Source organism: Protobothrops mucrosquamatus, unplaced genomic scaffold (assembly GCF_001527695.2).
Source record: "Protobothrops mucrosquamatus isolate PMUCROS unplaced genomic scaffold, P.Mucros_1.0 scaffold151, whole genome shotgun sequence".
NCBI lineage: Eukaryota > Metazoa > Chordata > Lepidosauria > Squamata > Viperidae > Protobothrops > Protobothrops mucrosquamatus.
The window spans coordinates 397,075-417,709 of record NW_015386516.1 but is presented as its reverse complement, the minus strand read 5'-3'; the positions used below and the strand labels follow the sequence as shown (position 1 = coordinate 417,709).

Here is a 20,635-nt window from a genome sequence, read left to right as displayed (position 1 = left end):
TAGGCCAATCTAGTGTTGGAGAGGATGTGGATGATCTTTTAAGTCGATTGAGGCAATCTGATGACCAAATTAATGATTTGAAGGAGAGGCTAAAGACTGCCACAAGTAATGTGGAGCAATACCGTACGATGGTTGTGAGCCTTGAAGAGTCCCTTAACAAAGAAAAGCAGGTAATCTATTTTTAATATTATCCACTAAATATAATTCAGCTATGGAACTATGTTTTCATGATGAAATTCCACATGAAAATCTTTTCATTGGGACCTGTAACAAGACAAAAGTATTCCATTTAAGGTTCAAAAGACCACTTGGCACGTCAGTCTTGCTCCTGATTAACTACAATTATTTTTTGTCCCCTACATCTGATCCTAGACAGTTTTGGGAATAAATGGCTGTGACCAGGGTTGGTTCAGTTTTTATTAAGTTATTCCAGTATTCTTTTATGGAGAAGTATTTCTGAACAATTTCAGAATGTTGAAGCCAGATTGCCATCTAATGAAAGGTTTCCTGGTCATATCATCTATATTTTGTTTCAGTAATACTGAATGCCAGTTTGCTTTCAGATGAAATTCAGAACATTAGTCTTTGTTCTTTGCAAGCTTTAAGCTAGAACTAGCCAATCCTTGCTGGACCAGGACGTTTACTTAGTTTGGCATGAGGAAGAATGGAACGATCAAGTCTTTCAGTAGTTGGTTAATGTAAAGTAGCTGGTGGAACATCTGACACATGGATTGGGTTGGCATTTTTGGCTGTTTTTTCCCCTTGATTTGGAAGATGGATAGGGTTTCTTTATTTAACGGATTAAGCCAACTTTAGTCTTGAACCATGGTTCACATGTATTTTATCACCTCAGAATATCAAGTAACAGTTATTCATTGGTCAGAAAGGCTTTTGAAAATACAAAGCAAGCACTTGGGGAAGCTGGGTTTGCCCATCTGTACTGTAAAAAAAATGATATATCGAGAACACATATTTTTTCATACATCAAGACACTTTTTTATCCTTTCGTATTTCATTTGAAAACATAACAAACGGTAAAGAAAGACAGTCAGCTTGACTTTAAAGTGTGTTTCCAAAATGATCTGTATTTCTTTTGCTAAAGCAAAATACTTCCATTTTTTTAAGGCTCTGGATTAAATTAATTGTTTTGCTCTAAATTTTTGACTGGTTAATTGTTCTGTTTGGTTCTTTTCAACATTGTTTTTCAGAATGTAGTAGGCCATCTTGATAGCAATTAACAAATAAATAAGACGTGAATGTTTCGTGCCAAAATTGCTGTATGTCCTGTAAACTGGTTTAACTTCATTGGATGTAATCCCTTGTAAGATATATATGCTCTCTGAATGCCTGCTGTATTATATGCATTGACTAGGAAAAAATAAAAGATATAAGCTTTCATAAGGCGTGGCTGACTTCATCAGATGCTGTAATATGCCTAACGTTTATATTTCTCTTTCTATTTTTTGTTGATTGAGTCAGATGAATCAGTTGAAACAATATATTTTCAAAATGGGATAAGTGGTAATGCTGTGAGGGCATTGCCTTTTTCCAAATGTTTTATTTATATAGGTATTTGGCTTGTCTTTGGAACTTTAAAGCACGCTATTATTCCATTCATTTTTTTCAGACTTGTTTTATACTTGAAAAATATTCCTCGGGCTATGAGCAGACTAGCTGTTAAGTCAATTTGGACTACAGAATTGTCTTTAAGATACATATATTACACTTTCCATGCTGAAGAAACAAGCAATACAATTGCAATGATGCATGCCTCTTAATATACTCCTATCTTGATTTCATTTGCTGTGTAGGTGACTGAAGAGGTTCGGGCCACTGTTGAGGCTCGCTTGAAAGAGTCCTCAGAGTATCATTCCCAGCTAGAGAAGAAACTAATGGAGGCTGAGAAAGAAAAACAGGAGCTTCAAGATGAAAAACGTAAAGCCATAGAAAACATGGAACAACAGGTATAACAACATGATTCTTTTCTGCCTCAGACTTTCTTGTTATTGTACGTAACCAAAAAAGAAAAGTAGCACAGGAACAACATATAAGATCTTAAGTGTGCCTGTTTTGGATTATCATTTTTTTGTGTTCTTGTTGAAACATTTTGGTTTCAACAAAGTTTGCCACATAGTTCAAGGACTGGCTGATCATGTCCATGTTATTTTAGATGCTGAGAAGTTGCTCTGCTTTTATTTGTCATTCTGCACATATTGTATTATGTTCTTACAAAGAATTGCAGAAGAACTGAAAATTAAGCACTTTGTTGCTCGTCTAGCACAATTAAGATAAAACTGGAAATAATAATTTTTAACAATTTCAAATGTTCCTCCGAAAACATTTTCTTTAGAAATCATGTTACAAAATGCAACTGATTCTCTTCTTTGATGGAAAACTCTAATCCAGGGAAGCTTTCTGTCAGAAGAATGAGGGAAGTAAAATTTGGCCATTTTACTATCGCTGCAATTTCAGCTGGGAGATTTTGGAAGTTATGGAAATTTAGAATGGGAAGAATGATTTAATGCAGAATTGTTTCCCACACTGTTCTATCAGCATCAGCTGAATGCGGTTATTGGAATATAAATAGGTTAGCAATTGGAATCAAAATTCCTGAATATAGGAATTGTAGACATGGAATTGCAGGGTTAAAATACTGGATCCATACATTTGCTTCATCTGATATGATTCATTCATATTATGTTCTCTTTCTGAAATTTTCTCTGTCCACCACTCTATCTCTATTTCTCTTGGCAGAATCAGTATCTTTGTATCTCTGTCTCTGTCTTTGGGGGTCAAAGACTTTGCCTCTGGATTTTTGAGTATGTCTGGGATTGATATAGCTGGTTAAGGGTTAAGTAGCTTGGTAAAAGAACATCCAAAATAAAAAAAAAAGTTTTTAAAAGCTAGTCATGGTTTCTTTCTCTTGTTTGCTTTCCAGATTATCCATAATTAAAACATATAATTTTAATTTACTAATTAAAATTTGTGGCAGCAGAGAAAGGCTGCACAAAAGGATTTAGAGACCCAGATACTTTTTATCTGCAGTTTGTGTTCCTCTACTTTTTAGCTTATAGAAGAATAGAAAAATTCAGTCAGTGGTGGCTTCAGTCATTGTGTGTTCAAAGGTCTAAGGATTTATAGGAAAATTTGTATTTCTATGTCTGTTAAGAATATTGGATTTCCCTTTCCATCTGACTGCTTCTCCTGGAGCTTGATCTTTTACAGATCAGAAATCTGGTGTGAGAAAAGCCAAATTGAAGTATGCTGAAGGGTTAGCAAATGGTTGGTTGTAGATATGGAAAAGCATAAATGTCTCTTGATACACTTTTAGCCTGATAGTTTGCAGGCAGGCAAAATCTTAAAAGTTCTTAGATTCCTCTATAACTGCATTAAGAATGGGACTATCTTCAAGCAGAAATGTATTAAGGATATTTATTTAGTAAGGAGTTTTATTGTCTAAAGTGCTGCAAATACTTGACCTTAAGTCCAGGACAATTTTTTAAAATATGTTTTATTGGGTTTTTTTTTACATATCACCATCAATATTTGGTAAACAGTGTGTTGTCTGGGTTTGTATTTACAAATAATACCAATTAGTTTCCATAGTTCCATATTCCACATAGTAGCTTTCCTTGATTTTCTCTTCTTCCAATAATATTCTCTTTTATCAACCTTAAATTAGTACATTTCTTGATAATTTTAGAAGATAACAATTAAATATCTACAAATATCCTCCACCTCATTATTAAGCTTCTTTTCTAATTAATCATCTAGACCATCTTGTCATAGATCCTGTTTTTAGAGTTCTCATTTAAATTTATTTTCCCCACAATATTCAAAAGAAAACATTTTTACCAGTTAAAATTTTCTTAGAGTTAATTACACTTATATATCGAAGTCTTTTTCCTCATATGAACCATCCCAACACTTACATTTTTATATCTTGAAACAGAAAGAACAAAGGACAGAAATAATATACTGTCTAAAAAAAACATATCCGTCTTAAACTAGAATACATTTATAATCAATGTTTCATTTTTTAAGCATATTCAAGTCTTCAAAATCCATTATATTTAAGTATTTAGTACATTTTCCTCATATAAATCATCCCAAACGTTTTTATATTTCTCATATCATAGGCAAAAAATACTATATTGCTTAAGGAGTCAGGACATTTTTATCACTGTTATTTTATACCTAGGTCTATACTATTTTTTTTAGATAAGCATTTAAAAAAAATATATTGATCCTTGATGCTTTATTTGTAGCTTTCCGAGTTAAAGAAAAATCTCTCCAATATGAAGTCTGAACTTCAGGAAGCTCTCCAGAGAGCAAACACAGCCCTCAGCAATGAACAACAAGCTAAACGGGACTGCCAAGAGCAAGTAAGGTTCTAAAATGTTGGCACACATTTGCAGTTGAATTAAGTATTGGTTAAATTGGGTAGATCGATTAGAGTCGCTTTTGCATGTCAGTAATAAGTGTATATCAATTATGAAGAAGGCATTCTAACCCTGAAATTTTTCCCATTTCACAGATGTTTCAAAATTAAATGCTCTGTTATTGTTGCTGTTCTGTGATTTGGAAATATTTTTTTCTTTCTTGAGAGTCTAAAAGAGATTTAGTACATCATCTTTTATTACTACCCACAGATCCCTAATAAATCAACAGGGGGCTTTTTGGCCACCCATTATGTTTTCATACACATAATTCAACGGTGATATAATATGCATGGGGTGCGCATAGAACATTGGACTGCAACTTGTACATTAAGTTTCTGGGAGTATCCACCTATATATTATTTCTGTTTTGGTATTATTTGTTCTCTGCATACTTTTCTTGAATAATACTGAACCCCATTATTTTCTCCTAATGTAACATTTATGTCAAAAATTTTAGGGGAACATTCATGGTGAACTTGGTGTGACTCATGGTGATTTTGTTTTCTGCATAGATATATTTGTATTTCACTTAGCAAGTATAAAGCTCTTATTTAGGAAGCAACCATATCTATACAAATAAAAATGTAAATGTTTGTTTGTTCAAAATCTTAAATCTCCAAAAGTTCTTCACTGATTGCTTTGAAATTTTGACACAACGTTGCATTCGAATATGTGCGTGTTTTTATATACCTATATTATATAGATGTCACACCTGTGACAGGTAAAAACATGCTTTTTTTGAAAAACAGCGCCATCTGTTGGACGCTTTGAAATTGCCATTGAACATGCAATTCATTGAAACTCCCACGTCCACGTGCAACATTTCCAAAGCATCCAGCATGAGAAAAGTATTGCAGAAATGCAAACTTATTGTTTGGGATGAATGCACAATGGCGCATTGAGACTGAGCCACAGCAACGCGTGGCCGGGTACAGCTAGTGCAAAATAAATCATTGAATTTGTTACAAACTCTGAAGCAACGATCATTCTGGCTTCTTATAGGCAAAGATAGCTGCTGAAGCTCAAAGTAAATATGAACGGGAGCTGATGCTTCATTCTTCTGATGTTGAAGCTTTACAAGCTGTCAAGGAGCAAGTTGCAAAGAATTCCACAATAAAGCAGCAATTAGAGGAAGCAGCCCAAAAAGCAGAATCCACCTTGCGAGAGAGCAGAGCTTCATGGGAAGAGCGAGAAAGAGCATTAAAGGTACTGATTCTAATAATCTATGACAGGTTTTATGACTGTGCCTAGTCTTTGAATTCAGATTTATTTGTTTCAGCTTCTGGGATGATCAGTTTTGATCTTCTCTCTTAGGATGAAGCTTCTAAGCTTGCATCTCGCTGTGAAGACTTAGAGAAACAAAGCCAACTGTTGCACGAACAGCTGGAAACTCTGAGCAACAAGATGATGGCTTCAATGAAGGAAGGTGGGCCAGGAGCCCTGAATGTGTCTCTCAGTGAAGAAGGAAAATCACAAGAGCAAATGGTAGAAATTATCAGGTATTGTTGTGTTCAGTATGTTGATCTAATAAGTTTTGATTAATGCTTGCATGGTACCTGCATACATTTTGCAGTTCACTTTGCATGCAGTATGTGAGACATTTAACATGAAAATATATTAGGCCCGTGCTAGTAAACAAATAGGAGCACCATGATTGTCTGCACCTTCTTTGTCTTGAATTTTTACCCTATATGTTCTCTGCCCTATTTATCTACTGTGTTATAATAGAATAGAACAGAACAACAGAGTTGGAAGGGACCTTGGAGGTCTTCTAGTCCAACCCCCTGCTAAGGCAGGAACTCTATACCATTTCAGACAAATGATTGTCCAGTCTCTTCTTAAAAACTTCCAGTGTTGAATCATTCACGACTTCTGGAGGCAAGTTGTTCCACTGATTAATTGTTCTAACTGTCAGGAAAATTCTTCTTAGTCCTAGGTTGCATCTCTCCTTGATTAGTTTCTATCCATTGCTTCTTGTCCTGCCTTCAGGTGCTTTGGAGAATAGCTTGATTCCCTCTTTGTGGCAGCCCCTGAGATATTGGAATACTGCTATCATGTCCCCCCTCGTCTTTCTTCTCATTAAACTAAACATACCCAATTCCAGAAACCGTTCTTCATATGTTTTAACCTCCAGTCCCCTGACCATCTTTGTTGCTCTTCTCTCCACTTTTTTACTGGATGCAGTATTCCAAGTGTGGCCTTACTAAGGCATTATAAAGTGGTACTAACACTTCACATGATCCTGATTCTATCCCTCTGTTAATGCAGCCTAGAACTGTGTTGGCTTTTTTGGCAGCTGCTGATCATAGGGAACTATGTTTAAGAGATGAATCCAAGTTCCCACTCAAAATCTAGTTTTTATATCTTATTTGAGGTTTGACTATCTCATGTACATATATACTCACTGATGCAAGCTGCCCAGGACTGGGAACACAATCAGACTTTCATTCTTCATTCCAAAATAATGATGCCATATTCAGATCTAGAGTGCCAACTAAATCCCAGTTTTGGTGAATGACACGCCTGGCTTCCTTCTAGAGGTCTACATTTAAATTTCAATATTTTTATTTTAAATTGAAATATCTCAATGTTTTTAGGTTTGTGGACCAGAAAAACCATCAAGACTTATTTTGAAGAGCTATAAATTTAACTAGGATTTTTGTTTTTCCTATATCAGGTTTATCCGCAGAGAAAAGGAGATTGCAGAAACTCGATTTGAGGTGGCACAAGTAGAAAGCTTACGCTACCGCCAGCAGGTGGAACATTTAGAAAGAGAGCTGAATGAGCTGCAGCAAAGTCTGAATGCAGAGAGGGAGAAAGTACAAGTATGTATCCACACATTCCTTCTTATCGGTTTTTTTTTTTTATGATGGTTCTGAGCCAACCAACAAACATTACAACTTTTTGCAAGACCGCAGTTTTCAAGAAATATTGCTTTAATAAAATCTAGACCAGGGGTCTTCGAACTTGGTCCTTTTATGACTTGTGGACTTCAACTCCCAGAATTCCTCAGCCAGGCATGCTGGCTGAGGAATTCTGGGAGTTGAAGTCCACAAGTCATAAAAGGGCCAAGTTTGAAGACCCCTGGTCTAGACAATACCACTGACTTTGTTTAAGGGGATTCTCAGTTATCCCGGTCGTGGTTGTCCCAAAGGTGCTTTTTTTCAAGAGGCAACTGGACTTTCTTGTTTTTCTTGAAAGATGTTTCATTCTCATCCAAGAAGTTTCTTCAGCTCTGAAGAAACTTCTGGGATGAGAAGCAAAACGTGTTCAAAGAAAAACAAGGAAGTCCAGGTGCTGCCTCTTGAAAAAGCACCTTTGGGACTATCACTGACTTGTTTTCAGAAATGCTACTTTTGCTACATAAAAGAATTCCAGATTACGTGAACATGAAAAACTGAATTAATGGTTCTCTGAAAAATCGTGAGATTTGTCTAAGAAGGTGTATAATTGGGGCCAAGTTCTCTTGGAAGATGGTTTGTTTGTATAGAATAATGGTAAAACCCAAAGTGCCTGGTTGACATATAATAGTTGGATATGAACATGAGTACACAAATGTCCTAAAAGTTTTGTTAGTACATAAGATTCTGTAGCAGAAAATGCATGCTATATAAAGGAGAATATAGGAGGAGGAAGCAGCTCAGTCCTCTAGGCCTCATGGATCTTATTAAAATCTAAATTATATTTCATGTATGACCTCAGTTTGGGAGTTCATACATGTTTTACATATAGTTTAGTGTAAATACTTTGTGACATTAATAAGTAATCATTTCTCAAGGAAATTTAACAGTGAAAACAGAAAGCAAGTTCGGAATTTGCACATATATTTGAATTTGATTATTGCGTTGTATTGTAGGTGACTGCAAAAACAATTGCTCAACATGAAGAATTAATGAAGAAGACAGAGACCATGAATGTTTTGATAGAAACAAATAAGATATTAAGAGAAGAGAAAGAGAAATTGGAACAAGAACTTCAGCAAATGCAAGCAAAAGTTAGTATGAATTTTAAATTTGTCCTTGACGTCTCTAAAACCAATTCTCTAAATCGGCCCTTTGGTTACATTGTTATAAATCTGTGATTTTCATTCAGTTCAGAACTCTAAAAGAATATTGCACTATTGGTACTTCTTTTTTTTAAAAAAAACACTGTTTCGTTCTTCTAAATTTTACAGAATGAACAAGGTCCGCTTATTGATATGTGGAAAATTGGAAAATATAAAAACTCCTTTAAAACATATATCTGTCTACAATTACAACCCACAGTCTGTTTACCAACAAATGGCTCATATATTAAAAGATATGAGGCAACAAACTGTTTATTCACTCAAGCAAAAAACATGGTTGTATTTTGACTACATGGGGAAGCAATGCTCTGAGTAATTGTCTCCAATGATGATTTCAGGTACGTAAGCTGGAAGCTGATATCTTGCCTCTGCAAGAATCCAATGCTGAGCTCAGTGAGAAAAGTGGGATGCTTCAAGCAGAGAAAAAGTTGTTGGAAGAGGATGTCAAGCGATGGAAAACCCGGACTCAGGTGAGCTCCTTTTAGATTCTAGAGCAGTGGTTGCGAACCTTTTAGAGACTGAGTGCCCAAACTGCAACCCAAAACCCACTTACGTATCACCGGGTGTGGCCAAGGTAGGCGTGGTCACCTTGATGTTGCTCGTGGGGAGGGACACCTGTGGGGGCAGGGTTAGGGGAGATCCAGGGGTCTCTGGCAGGTGGGGCAGGAGGCTCGTCCTGTAGGGCAGCGGTTCTCAACCTATGGGTCGCGACCCCATTTGGTGTCGATCGACCATTTCACGGGGGTCACCAAGCAAGGCTGTCCGCCATTTTTTTTCCCCTTTTCCGGCGGGTGCCTTACCTCCCTTGGGCTGGGCCAGCTGGTGGTCGGCCTGCTCCGTCTCTGCCGCTTGCCAGCTATGCCTCGGCCAGCGCAGGGGGCGGAACCACGCATGCGCGGCGCTCCCAGGCAGGGAAAGTCCTCGACTTACGACCGGTTGGGTAGTCCTCGACTTATGACTGGTTTAGTCCTCGACCTACGACCGGTTTAGTCCTCGACTTACGACCGGTTGGGGTTGCGGCATTAAAAAGGTTGAGAACCACTGCTGTAGGGTAAGGCGAGGCAGGGCGGGGAGGCCATTGTCGCAGGGCAAGGCGAGGCAGGGGCCAGGGTGGCCGCTGCCTGACACCATCGGCCCCCACACACAGAGGCCAGCCAGCGCATGGGGGCCGACAGTGTCCGTCAGCAGCCACAGCCTGCAGGCCCCTCGACCGGCACACTCTGGGGCTCCGCAGTCCGCCACCAGCAGTTCAGAGAAGCCGCCTCTGAGCTGGACAGCCAGCCGACAGCTGAGGAGGCAATGCAATGGGTCGTGCCCGGGAAAAGGAGAGCATGCGAGGCCAGGAGGGATGGGACGGGAGGGGGAGGGAAACCAGCCGTGCTCGGATGCATCCGGCCACGTGGGACCTCGGTGAGTTAGTGGGCAGCTGATTGAAGAGGGACGGTTACCATCTCCGGGGCATGGCACGAGTGCCCACAGAGGGCTCTGAGTGCCGCCTCTGGCACGCATGCCATAGATTTGCCACCACTGTTCTAGAGCATGCATGACATCTCTATAGAATTAAAAACAATTCCTTTCTTAACAACGGTTGAAAACATAGGAAGAATGAGGCAACAAAAGAAAAAAGGAGATTAATAGTTACTGTCGAGAGTTGTGAGTCTGTATATATCCATGACACACATTTTGCTATATAGAAAAGAATGAAATTAAAAGAGAGAGCAATTAAGGTATGAAAACGCTTGAAGAATGAGATCAATAATAAAATGTGAAAAGTTTCATGGGAGAAGATTGCTTGAAAAAATAAGAATAAATAAATAAAACTAAAGTCATGAAAAAATAAATAAGTTAGTCTTTAAGCTTTCGTAAGACTTTTTCTTCTAAAGTATCAGTTATAAGTGGTGAAGAAGTAGCAGAATATATCTTGGTGGGGGTTTTTTGTCTGCGTGTGTGTGTGTGAGTGAGAGAGAGAGAGAGATGTAAATGGTGTCCTTTTCTCCAGCATCTTTGCCGCCTTTGTCCAAGCAGCAGTATCTCTTACTGATAGCCTATTTTTGAAATATAACAACAAACCTCACTGGGGAATGCAATAATCCATTTTAATAAGGTTAAATAAACCTTCTTACGTATCAAATTTGTACCCTAAGTCCCCAGAATCTCTGAATGTCTATTTATAGCATTGGTTCTTAGTATCTAGTTTGGAAGAAACCCGTTGGATATGATCATTATGATCCACATCAGTTTTGGTTTTACTTTTACATTCTTTCACTTTCTGCAATGCACAAGTAAAGTAAAACTATATCTGCCTTAAGTTTAAGATGGTTTAATGTTCTCTTCCAGCATTTATTAAGCCAACAAAAAGATGCAGATGTTGAAGAATATCGGAAGCTTCTTTCAGAGAAGGAGGTGAACAACAAACGCATTCAGCAGCTAAGTGAAGAAATAGGCAGACTTAAAGCAGAAATTGCAAGGTGATTTGTAAAGAACGTCTTGTGATCTGGGAAACTGGGATACTGTGAGATCTTTTCTGAAAACTAATATTTTGTATTCCTTTATATGAGCTCAAAACATGTTTACAAAACATTTTACTGATTTTAATCCATATATATATATATATATTTGTTAAATTTTTACTTGTGGGGAATTAGATGTCCTTGTTCCACTTGCCTAAGTGGTACTCTTGTACTGCATTTTTTTTTCTTAAATGCACTGCATCTTGCTTTCTTGATATTCCATGTTTGATCGTTTCCTCCTTCCTGCAATGCGGATAAAGCTGGATAATTTTATAGTAACTGAAAAGCTTTTGTAGTAGAACAAATGCTTTATATCCTAATTTCACTGCCCTGCATCTCCAATGATCTCAACTGGCAGGATGAGAAAAATCTTTGCCCAGCTCCCTAGATGATGTATATGGAGACATGGATCCAGAGTTTTCTTGACAGATTAGGATAGCATTTGGGCAGAATACTGTCACTGTATTTTTCATACTTTCCTGACCCACTACCCCAACACTCACTTTTCAGAAGTAGGGTATTAAATTTGGAATCAGGAGAAGAGGGACCAGGAAAGACCTTTGCAGTCTGAAATCAAATATTCTATTTAAATTGCTCAAATGGTGTTCATTTGTATTAAATTCTTTTTCAATTAATTTTAAGAACCAATGCATCACTGACAACAAATCAGAATCTGGTCCAGAGCCTCCGGGAAGATCTAACAAAAACAAAAACAGAAAAGGAAACCCTTCAAAAGGACTTGGAAATTAAAGTAGTAGACATCCAAGAGAAAGTCAAGACAATAACTCAAGTCAAGAAAATTGGACGCCGCTACAAGACTCAGTATGAAGAGCTGAAAGCACAGCATGATAAGGTAAGGCTCTTGCCATTCGTGGCCTATGAAAGTTGAGCAGCATAACTTTGAAGCTCCTGATAGTTTTCGGGTTTAAAGTCGTCTGATGAGGTCATACATCTGTCTAGCCTTCATGCTTCCTGTTAATGTCAGCGTAATTAAACTAATATTTAACTCTACATACTAAATCTAAAATTACCCTTGGAGAGAGAATCTGTACACTTAAGAGGTGTTCAACAACACTGAACATGGATGATACCTTTTTTGATTTCCTCAATATATTTTCCATGGTACTGAAGAGAAGCCACTTCTTTTGCTTTAGAGATGTGTTTCTTCTTTCCCATCTCCGAATCACTGTAACATTGATTGATTGTGCTGGATACCTTAGGGCAGTGGTGGCGAACCTATGGCATGCGTGCCAGAGGGGGCACTCAGAGCCTTCTCTGTGGGCACGCGTGTCATCGTCCCAGCCCCACCTCCCCCCACGGTCCCCTCCTCACCAGCAGCCCCCCCCCCGGAAGATGACTCGGCCCCAAGCACGGCCCGCACAGAGCAGCCAAGGACATGGCAGCTGGGCAGCAGGAACAAAACTCCGCCCTTGCATCCTGTTGTGTGCAGACAATGCTGCGGGGCGGGGACGGAGGGCATGGTTGCCATGGCACTGCTGGGCCGCCTGGGAGATCTGCAGCGGGCCATGGAGGCGGTGGGTGGCCCTGCGGGCAGGTGCGGTGGGGGGCAACGGGGGCGGTTTTGGGGCACTCGGTCTCTAAAAGGTTTGCCATCACTGCCTTAGGACCATAGCCAAACAAAACTTCCTTTTCCTCAACTCACAAACACTTACTCATCTTCTCAAATAACCAGTCTATGTGGAGGGCCTGAAATGCTCAATGACCTTCTGTAATGGCTAAATGGACTGCGTGCAATCAACTCCCATCACTTTTAAGCATGTGCTGTAATTCTGTTGAAAACTGTCTGTTTTTTTCTCAGAAAAACAAGAGAAGTAAAATATATGTATGTATGTGTTTATTTATGTGTATGTGTGTGTACATGTGTATGTGTGTCTGTTCATTTGCCTATCTCTCACATCCCAAATACTAAGGGAAGAAATATTTATTTAGCTACTTATTTATTAAATTTATATGCCCCCATCTCGCCATCCAAAGCAACTAAAAATATTAGCCTCTAGCTGCGAAACAAATCAAAAACTTGCCAATCCAGTTGAAGCTCTCTTGTTGCTCTGCATAGGCCTGCAGTGTTGAATTTCAACCCTACAGCCTTGGTGCAGAAGACAGGCCAGTGTGTAGGAGTTCTCTACGATGTGCTGTTGTAGAAGTTAGCAGCATGTATAAGACCAGATGTGGTTGTACAAACATTATTATTAATGATCTAAAATTGCAGATGGTTGCTGAGGCTTCCACACAGTCTTTTGCGGAGCAGCCAGAACAGCATGCGTCAGACAAAGAACATCAGGAGATGAAAGAGGCTCTAAACCAAGCTGAGGTCAAAATAAAAGCTTTAGAGGGGCAGATTGAAGTTCTTCAGAAGGTAAGAGAACTTTCAAGGGGAGTAGCTGTGTGGCTCTGATACCCTTACTAGCAAAACAGAAGTGGAGCATTGTCACTTGAAAACTGTAACTCTTAAGCATTTAAAGCTTAAGCCTCCACAAATAGTGATTCTGAGAATAAAATAGGAATTTCCCTCTGGGTACCTGAAGTCCTTTGGAGAAATTATATGATAGACAAAGGCTTTATAGCAGTGCCCCCCCCCAACCTTTTGGACACTAGGGACCGGTTCTGTGGAGAAAGATTTTTCCGTGGAGCAGAGGAGGCGTGGTTTTACATGCTGCTTGCACCTTGAGGATAGGGCTTCGCTTGTTTGCGTGGCCCCATTGCTGGTATGCCGCGAACCAGTGCGGTCCATGGACCGGGGGGTTGGGGACCCCTGCTTTATAGAATCCATTCATTGGTCTCCTACCATAGGGAAAAAATAATAATAGAAGCCTGATCAATAGCAAACTATAGCATGCTTTAAAAGTTCTTGTAGCAGGTTTATGTGAAGAATTCCTAGTATTTTACCAATCCATCAGCTATGGAAAGTTGCAGTGGCCTAATGTTTCCATGCCTGGGTTTCAATAGACTCTAGGAGAGAAGGACACTGAGGTAAAGAATCTTCAGGAGCAAGTATCCCAGCTGCAATCAGAGCTTTCCCGCCTTCAACAAGATCTACAGGAAAAAACAACACAGGAAGAACAACTCAGACAGCAAGTGACTGAAAAAGAGGAGAAAACTAAAAAGACACTTCTGGCTGCCAAGCAGAGGATTGCACAGCTGGCAGGTGAGTTGGCTTTAAGGGTTTTAAATTCTTGAAGAAATGCTGTTTTAAACTAGTGAGTTTGTAGAAGATTGACTATCTGATTTTGATTTAAATTAGCTTTTGGGAATTACTGTTGGCTTTTCAAGTGATTGTTGAACCTAAGTAGCACATGGGCTAACATGAAAGAAGAGTCTTTGTCAGATAATTCCTAATGCTAGTATTGATCACAGTTGCTATTTTCTTGGAAGAGGTTTAATAAGAACAGAGAAGGAAGGAGAACTAGAGAAAGGAGAGATTTTTGATACTTTTGTTTTTAGCTATCTTTTACGGATTGTTGTGAGCCACCTGGAATCATTATGTGAAGCCATATGTCCTATAAATAAATTTTCACATTAGTGGAGCCAATACTATAAGATTAGCTCTCTCTTCTATTGATAGGACAAGGCCAAGAGCTTCTTTTTTTTCCCCTTGGTAGGAAATGCATGCTCAATTTATGCTCACGCTTAGTTTTCTCAGAGGAGAGAAGCAGACTTGGCCATCTTTAGAATCCGGAGCCAATCCTTATGAAAAAGGAGGAAAGTAGAAAAGTTCTGCAAGAGGAAACAGAATCCTTAGAAGCTAGTGCTGGACCACTATAAAGAAGGAGGTATCCTCCTCCCTTTTGCCTTGTAAGAGAAGGCCTTCCCCAAAAAGTAGCTGGGACGACAGGAACACTACTATTCCCCTTACAGCCACAAAGAAATGGTGTCAGAATTGTGGAGACAAAGGGATAGGAGGGAAAGGGCAGAAGTTTGCAGCCAGGTGGTGCCATTATCAGTGCTCCTCCAAAATGATAGTCCAGTGGTTCCTACCTGGTATAGGGAAAGAGCAGGACAAGGACTTTAGTCCTAGAGCAAGGCTGTCCCAGAGGAAGCAGTTAAATAGCATCTTCAATGGCTTAGGAGAGGACCAGGATGCTGGATAGAACTAAGCTTGCCTACACAGAGCTTACTCTGTAGGGTATAGGAAAATCAGCTTGTTTGAACGGTGATGTTGGAGAATGCTTCTACACATTCCTTGGACAGCAAGTGCTGAGGCATATAATTCTTTCCTTCTTCCAAGGAAGAAGTTTGTAACGCTTATAAAACTGTCCGGTTCATATTTTGGCTAAGAGTTCTTCAAAAAAATGTATCTCTTCACTGAAATACTTTGGTAAGCACTATCAAAATGAAGTGATTGATTTTTCTCTTCTTTGATTCAGGGGCAAAAGATCAGCTGACTAAAGAAAATGAGGAATGGAAGCAAAAGAGTAGCACATTGGAGGAACAAAAGACAGAGTTAGAAGTTCGGATGAGTGCACTTAAATCACAATACGAAGGCCGGATTTGTCGTCTAGAGCGAGAACTCAGAGAGCAACAAGAGAGACATCATGAACAGCGAGATGAGCCTCCAGAATCTACTAGCAAGGTAGATGTTTTGTGGACATTTTTATGTTTTCTTTGCCTTTCATCCTCTGCATCAGTTTAATGAAAGAGATTGCCTAGACCAGGGGTAGTCAACCTTGGCTCTTTTATGACTCGTGGACTTCAACTCCCAGAATTCCTGAGCCAGCCATGCTGGCTCAGGAATTCTGGGAGTTGAAGTCCACGAGTCATAAAAGAGCCAAGGTTGACTACCCCTGGCCTAGACTAGCACTGATGATGTTACCTAGTTTGGGTAATGAAATGTCTGCAAGAAAACAGCCAAGCTCAAAGAGCACCAAGGACCCCTCACCTCAACCCTCAGCTACAAATATTCTCCTTTATTGGTAGATTGCCTTGGAGTCTGTTTCTCTAGACTCCTATCCCAAGGCAACCAGGAATAATTTAAGATGGGGAAAATCATCAGTTCTGTCCTGAATGACTAAAAATGATATGCAGGAGCCCATGCTTTATCCAGCTTGAGGATATGTGTGGGCAAACATCATCCATTTACCAACTGCCTACCTGATGAAATTGCAATAAAGGCTCAGGATAAGTACCACCCTATCCTGGAATATCTATTGATTGTAAGCAATTTCAAGATTTTAAAAATAGGTAGCAGTATTCAAATATATTAAATGAATAACTTAACTACAAATATATTTGTGGTTATCTTTTGCCTCCTCTGGCTTAAACTAATTCTTATCATTAGGCTCCAGAGCAGCAAAGGCAGATCACTCTCAAATCAACTCAAGCTGCAGGTGACCGAGGAATGTGAGTTTTTAATTTTTTTCCCTATTATACTTTTTGAACCTTCTTAAACTTATTTTAGAAGCAAAGCATAGCTCATTTTGTCTCCTTTCTTCTTTAGTTTTCCTCTTTCGTAAGAATGAAAGTTGCTAAGTTTTTAATGATAGTGAAAATAAAGACCACCAAATGGATATTTCTAAACCTTTTTCCTTTGGAAAGGACACATTCCATAGCGGAAATAATTAAGGATAGATTAAAAAAAACTTTTAAGTTATAAGACCGGTAGACAAATCTATGATGCAGCTACAATTGAAATATCATAAAGTAGGGGAGTCCACAGGATCAGTAAAAAGATGTTCAAGATGGTCACCACCATGAAATCAAGCCTACAATTTGAATTTTTTGCTCCTCTCCCTGATTCCACCCATTCCCCACAACACTTGTGCCATGAAGAATTATGTTCAGCTTGCCTTCACAAGGATCTTGAGCTGAGAAACATGTATTAAAACAGGGGTGTCAAACTGCCGGCCCACAGGCCGGTTTCATCATACTGGAGCCGCGCACCCACCCCATTGCCGGCAATGGCGAAAAAGCTCCAATATGTCACGCGACATCATGTGACGTCGCGAGTTTGACATGCCTGTATTAAAAGATGTCCACAACTGTCAAGGAGCTAGGGTTCTTTCTCTTTGAGGGAAGATCTCTACATTTTAATCTTTTTTTTAATTTATTTTTTGGTTGGGTTGGTTGGTTTTTCCTTTACTAAAGAGAAGCTGCATTGTAATCATGATTACATGCTTAAAACATCCACCAACATACCATTTTGGATTATTTCTAGAGCTAGTGCTTCAGATCCACCAACAGCCAACATCAAGCCAACTCCTGTTGTGTCTGCCCCAAGCAAAGTGACAGCTGCTGCCATACCCGGGAACAAGCCCACCCCAAGGGCTAGCATCCGTCCAATGGTTACACCTGCTACAGTCACCAATCCTACAACTACTCCAACAGCCACCGTTATGCCAACAACACAAGTGGAGACTCAGGAAGGTAATTTCTGATTGAAACATACTGAATTAAAAATAAATGTAAAGACATATTAAGCAAATACTTACTTATAAATAGGTAAGCATGTAGGTAAGTTTTTTTGAACCTCTAGAAAACTGGATCAGAGTCAAAAGGTTGACCCATCTGCTAGTATACAGCATTATGTAAAGCCCCTTAATTACTTAAAAGAAAGAAAATGTATATTCAGCTTGAGATTGAGAAAATCACAGATGGAGTGAAAGGTTATAACATCCCCCATTGTAACACTTGGGATGTCCCTAATTCAAGGATTTTATGCAGCCTGAATCTTCTCATTAAACTCTAAAGATCTCTGTGATAGTATCTTGTAAATTAGAAATTTTTGAGCATTGTTGCAAAAATCTACTTAAAAGTGTGAAAAGATGAGAAATGGAACTTGGGGGGGAAATTATTTGGTGGGATGTAATCTGAACTCATTTTAATGGTGGAAAAGATAGCAATTTGTAGTATTTGTAGTATTTGTTTACTCTAGGTTGTTCTGTTCCTTGTTGGTGAAAATAGCATCCATCTTAAAATTGCAAGAGACGCTTGTCTCAATATCTAAATGCCATACTATATTAACATGAATCATATTTCAGTGTAACAGTTACCTGAAGATAGAAAACATAAATATGGATTAATTTGACTGTGTCAGCAGCAACATCACTGTTTTTGTTTTTTTAAGGAAGTGAGATGACATAACTTCTAGAAATATTTTCCCGCATTCTGAGCTGAGATTCCAGCTCTCACCTTAAACATTAAAACGATGTGTGAAACTGACCCGTGTCCTAACTTCATTTCAGCCATGCAGTCAGAAGGACCAGTTGAACACGTTCCAGTCTTTGGAAGCACAAGCGGGTCTGTGCGCTCCACGAGCCCCAATGTGCAGACCTCTCTTTCCCAGCCCATCTTGACAGTTCCGCAACAGAGTCAGGCCACAGCTTTTGTACAGCCTACTCAACAGAGTCATCCTCAGATCGAACCAGCTGCCCAAGAGCTGTCCCCAGCCATCATGGAGGTGGTGCAGAGCTCCCAGATGGAAAGACCTTCTACGTCAACAGCAGTGTTTGGCACAGGTTGGATTTCTGGAAACCACCACATCCACCTTCTTCATTCAGTCATCTAGACCAGGGGTAGGCAACCTTGGCTCTTTTATGACTCGTGGACTTCAACTCCCAGAATTCCTGAGCCAGCCATGCTGGCTCAGGAATTCTGGGAGTTGAAGTCCACGAGTCATAAAAGAGCCAAGGTTGCCTACCCCTGGTCTAGACTCAGTTCTCAAATTTTCAGGGAAAAAAACTCACTTTGGCTGGGAGTTGAAACCTACCTAGATTGTACCCAGATTGGGAAAGAGTGTGTGATGTAAATGTTGACGATGCAATTTAAAATTAATTAAAAACCAGCATTTTGGAAGCACTGATTATAAGCAACCAAGCTGTCTGTAAGGACTCATCTCAGCTAACCACCCAAGAAAGCAGAACTCTTGAAACAGGCATTGTCTCAAAAGGATACTTTTATTAGGGGCTAGTGACAGTAGGAAAGTCAAGGCGAGATCTGGGGAAAATCCCGCTCCTCCTCCCACCAAAATCATAATGTCCATTTGAAATCCAGCACAAGTTGGCGTGCATCTCAAGGTCTTCTCCGGTTTCCTTTTCTCCATAACTGTCTCCCTGATAAGGGAGGCACTTTCTTCTCTCATTTGGATAGAGGTGGGAGAGGAAAAGTAGAAAGTGAAAGTTCTCCCAAGCAACAGTAAATCCCCCCCCCCAGCAGAATGGCAGGCCCCAAATAAGAATGCATATGCAGAGAAACAAGAAGAGTTTGGGGATATGACATTGTCCATCGAAAGAAGAATTCCATAGCCACTGTTTATTTCTTTTTCTTAGATCTTTAATGTAATGTGTTTGACTAAAGGAAAACATTTCCCTTTTAGTTTCAGCTACTCCCAGCTCGTCTCTGCCCAAACGAGCACGAGAGGAAGAAGAGGAGAATGCCGTCGAAAACTCGGAACAGATTCCCGAGGAAATGGTTGATCTGCCTCTTGCAAAGAAACTGAGAACTTTGCAAAGAGTTGGGCCAGAGGTTTGTAAGGGGAACTGTGGGATTATGAGCATCTCAAGAAAAAAAACCCAACAACAATGCAGCCTTAGATATTGGCTTTCAACCGTTTTGAACATCATCCTGTATTACAGAGGTCCCCAACCTTTTGGGCACCAGGAACCGGTTACGTGGAGACAGGTTTTTCCGTGGACCAGAGGGGGCTTGGCTTTGGGTGCTGCCTGCCTCCTGTGGATGGGGTTTTCCCCATGCTGGCATGCCACGGCCCCGTACTGGTCCACAGCCCGGGGGTTGGGGACCCCTGCTGAATTAGTTGCAGGGTCCCAGGGTCATGTGATCTCCTTTTGCGACCTGACAGGCAAAGTCAGTGGAGAAGCCAGATTCACTTAACAACCATGTTAGTAACTTAACAGCTGCAGTGATTCACTTAACAACCGTGACAAGAATGGTCATAAAATGGGGCAGAACTCACTTAACAATTGTTTTGCTTAAGCAACAGAAATTTTGGACTCAGTTGTCATAAGTCAAGAAACTCCCTGTACCATGTTTCTCATTAAAATTGTCTTATATATTCGTTTGTCAGATATCAAATGTCAACTTATAAAGTGATTGCAGATTTAAGTGAGTCTGTATACAACCAGTTATCAATAATTATAAACATGTTCAGTTTTAACAACTGCCCATGGAGGCTGTTAGAACTTAAAGGTTTGACTTTGGTATGCGTGGATCAGTAACAACATTACTAAGATTTGCAAATTATTACAGCTACCCATACCATCCTCGCCCATACCATCACTCCCACCAGTCGCACTACCCCACCCCATTGTCGGGACGAACGACGGGGACATTTGTTGCTGCCACTCCCTGCCCCACCTTCCATTTGCCTCAGCCCCCCCCCCCTGAACTGAACCAACATCCAGGAGGACTGTTTCTTCCCCCTGTCCGGGCCCTTCTGCTGTGGGATTCTGGACTCTGGACTCTGGACTCAGTGAATAATCTGGGATGTACCTCAGGTCAGAGCTGCTGGCCCTGCGCGATTCCCCCCTCGCGCAGGTATGGCCCAATTTGACCTTAGGGGCCTGCCTCGATGACGGGGTATGGAGCCCCGAGAGGTGGTGTGCAGCCAAAGAAACGAGAGATCTAAGGAAGTTGAAGTTGAGGGT

General features: G+C 40.0%; 1 protein-coding gene across 1 annotated transcript in view; it reads left to right on the top strand.

Annotated features, from left to right (window-relative positions):
- Positions 1–20,635, top strand: part of TPR (translocated promoter region, nuclear basket protein) — a 63,838-nt gene that overhangs the window by 26,536 nt on the left and 16,667 nt on the right. Inside the window, exons 22-38 of the mRNA XM_015813312.1 lie at positions 4–170; positions 1,812–1,964; positions 4,269–4,385; positions 5,445–5,648; positions 5,757–5,941; positions 7,120–7,267; positions 8,299–8,436; positions 8,847–8,978; positions 10,846–10,976; positions 11,661–11,871; positions 13,249–13,395; positions 13,986–14,184; positions 15,404–15,609; positions 16,315–16,376; positions 17,191–17,399; positions 18,218–18,490; positions 19,348–19,496. Coding sequence (XP_015668798.1) covers positions 4–170; positions 1,812–1,964; positions 4,269–4,385; positions 5,445–5,648; positions 5,757–5,941; positions 7,120–7,267; positions 8,299–8,436; positions 8,847–8,978; positions 10,846–10,976; positions 11,661–11,871; positions 13,249–13,395; positions 13,986–14,184; positions 15,404–15,609; positions 16,315–16,376; positions 17,191–17,399; positions 18,218–18,490; positions 19,348–19,496 — 2,831 coding nt within the window. The remainder of the gene's footprint in view (positions 1–3; positions 171–1,811; positions 1,965–4,268; positions 4,386–5,444; positions 5,649–5,756; positions 5,942–7,119; positions 7,268–8,298; positions 8,437–8,846; positions 8,979–10,845; positions 10,977–11,660; positions 11,872–13,248; positions 13,396–13,985; positions 14,185–15,403; positions 15,610–16,314; positions 16,377–17,190; positions 17,400–18,217; positions 18,491–19,347; positions 19,497–20,635) is intronic.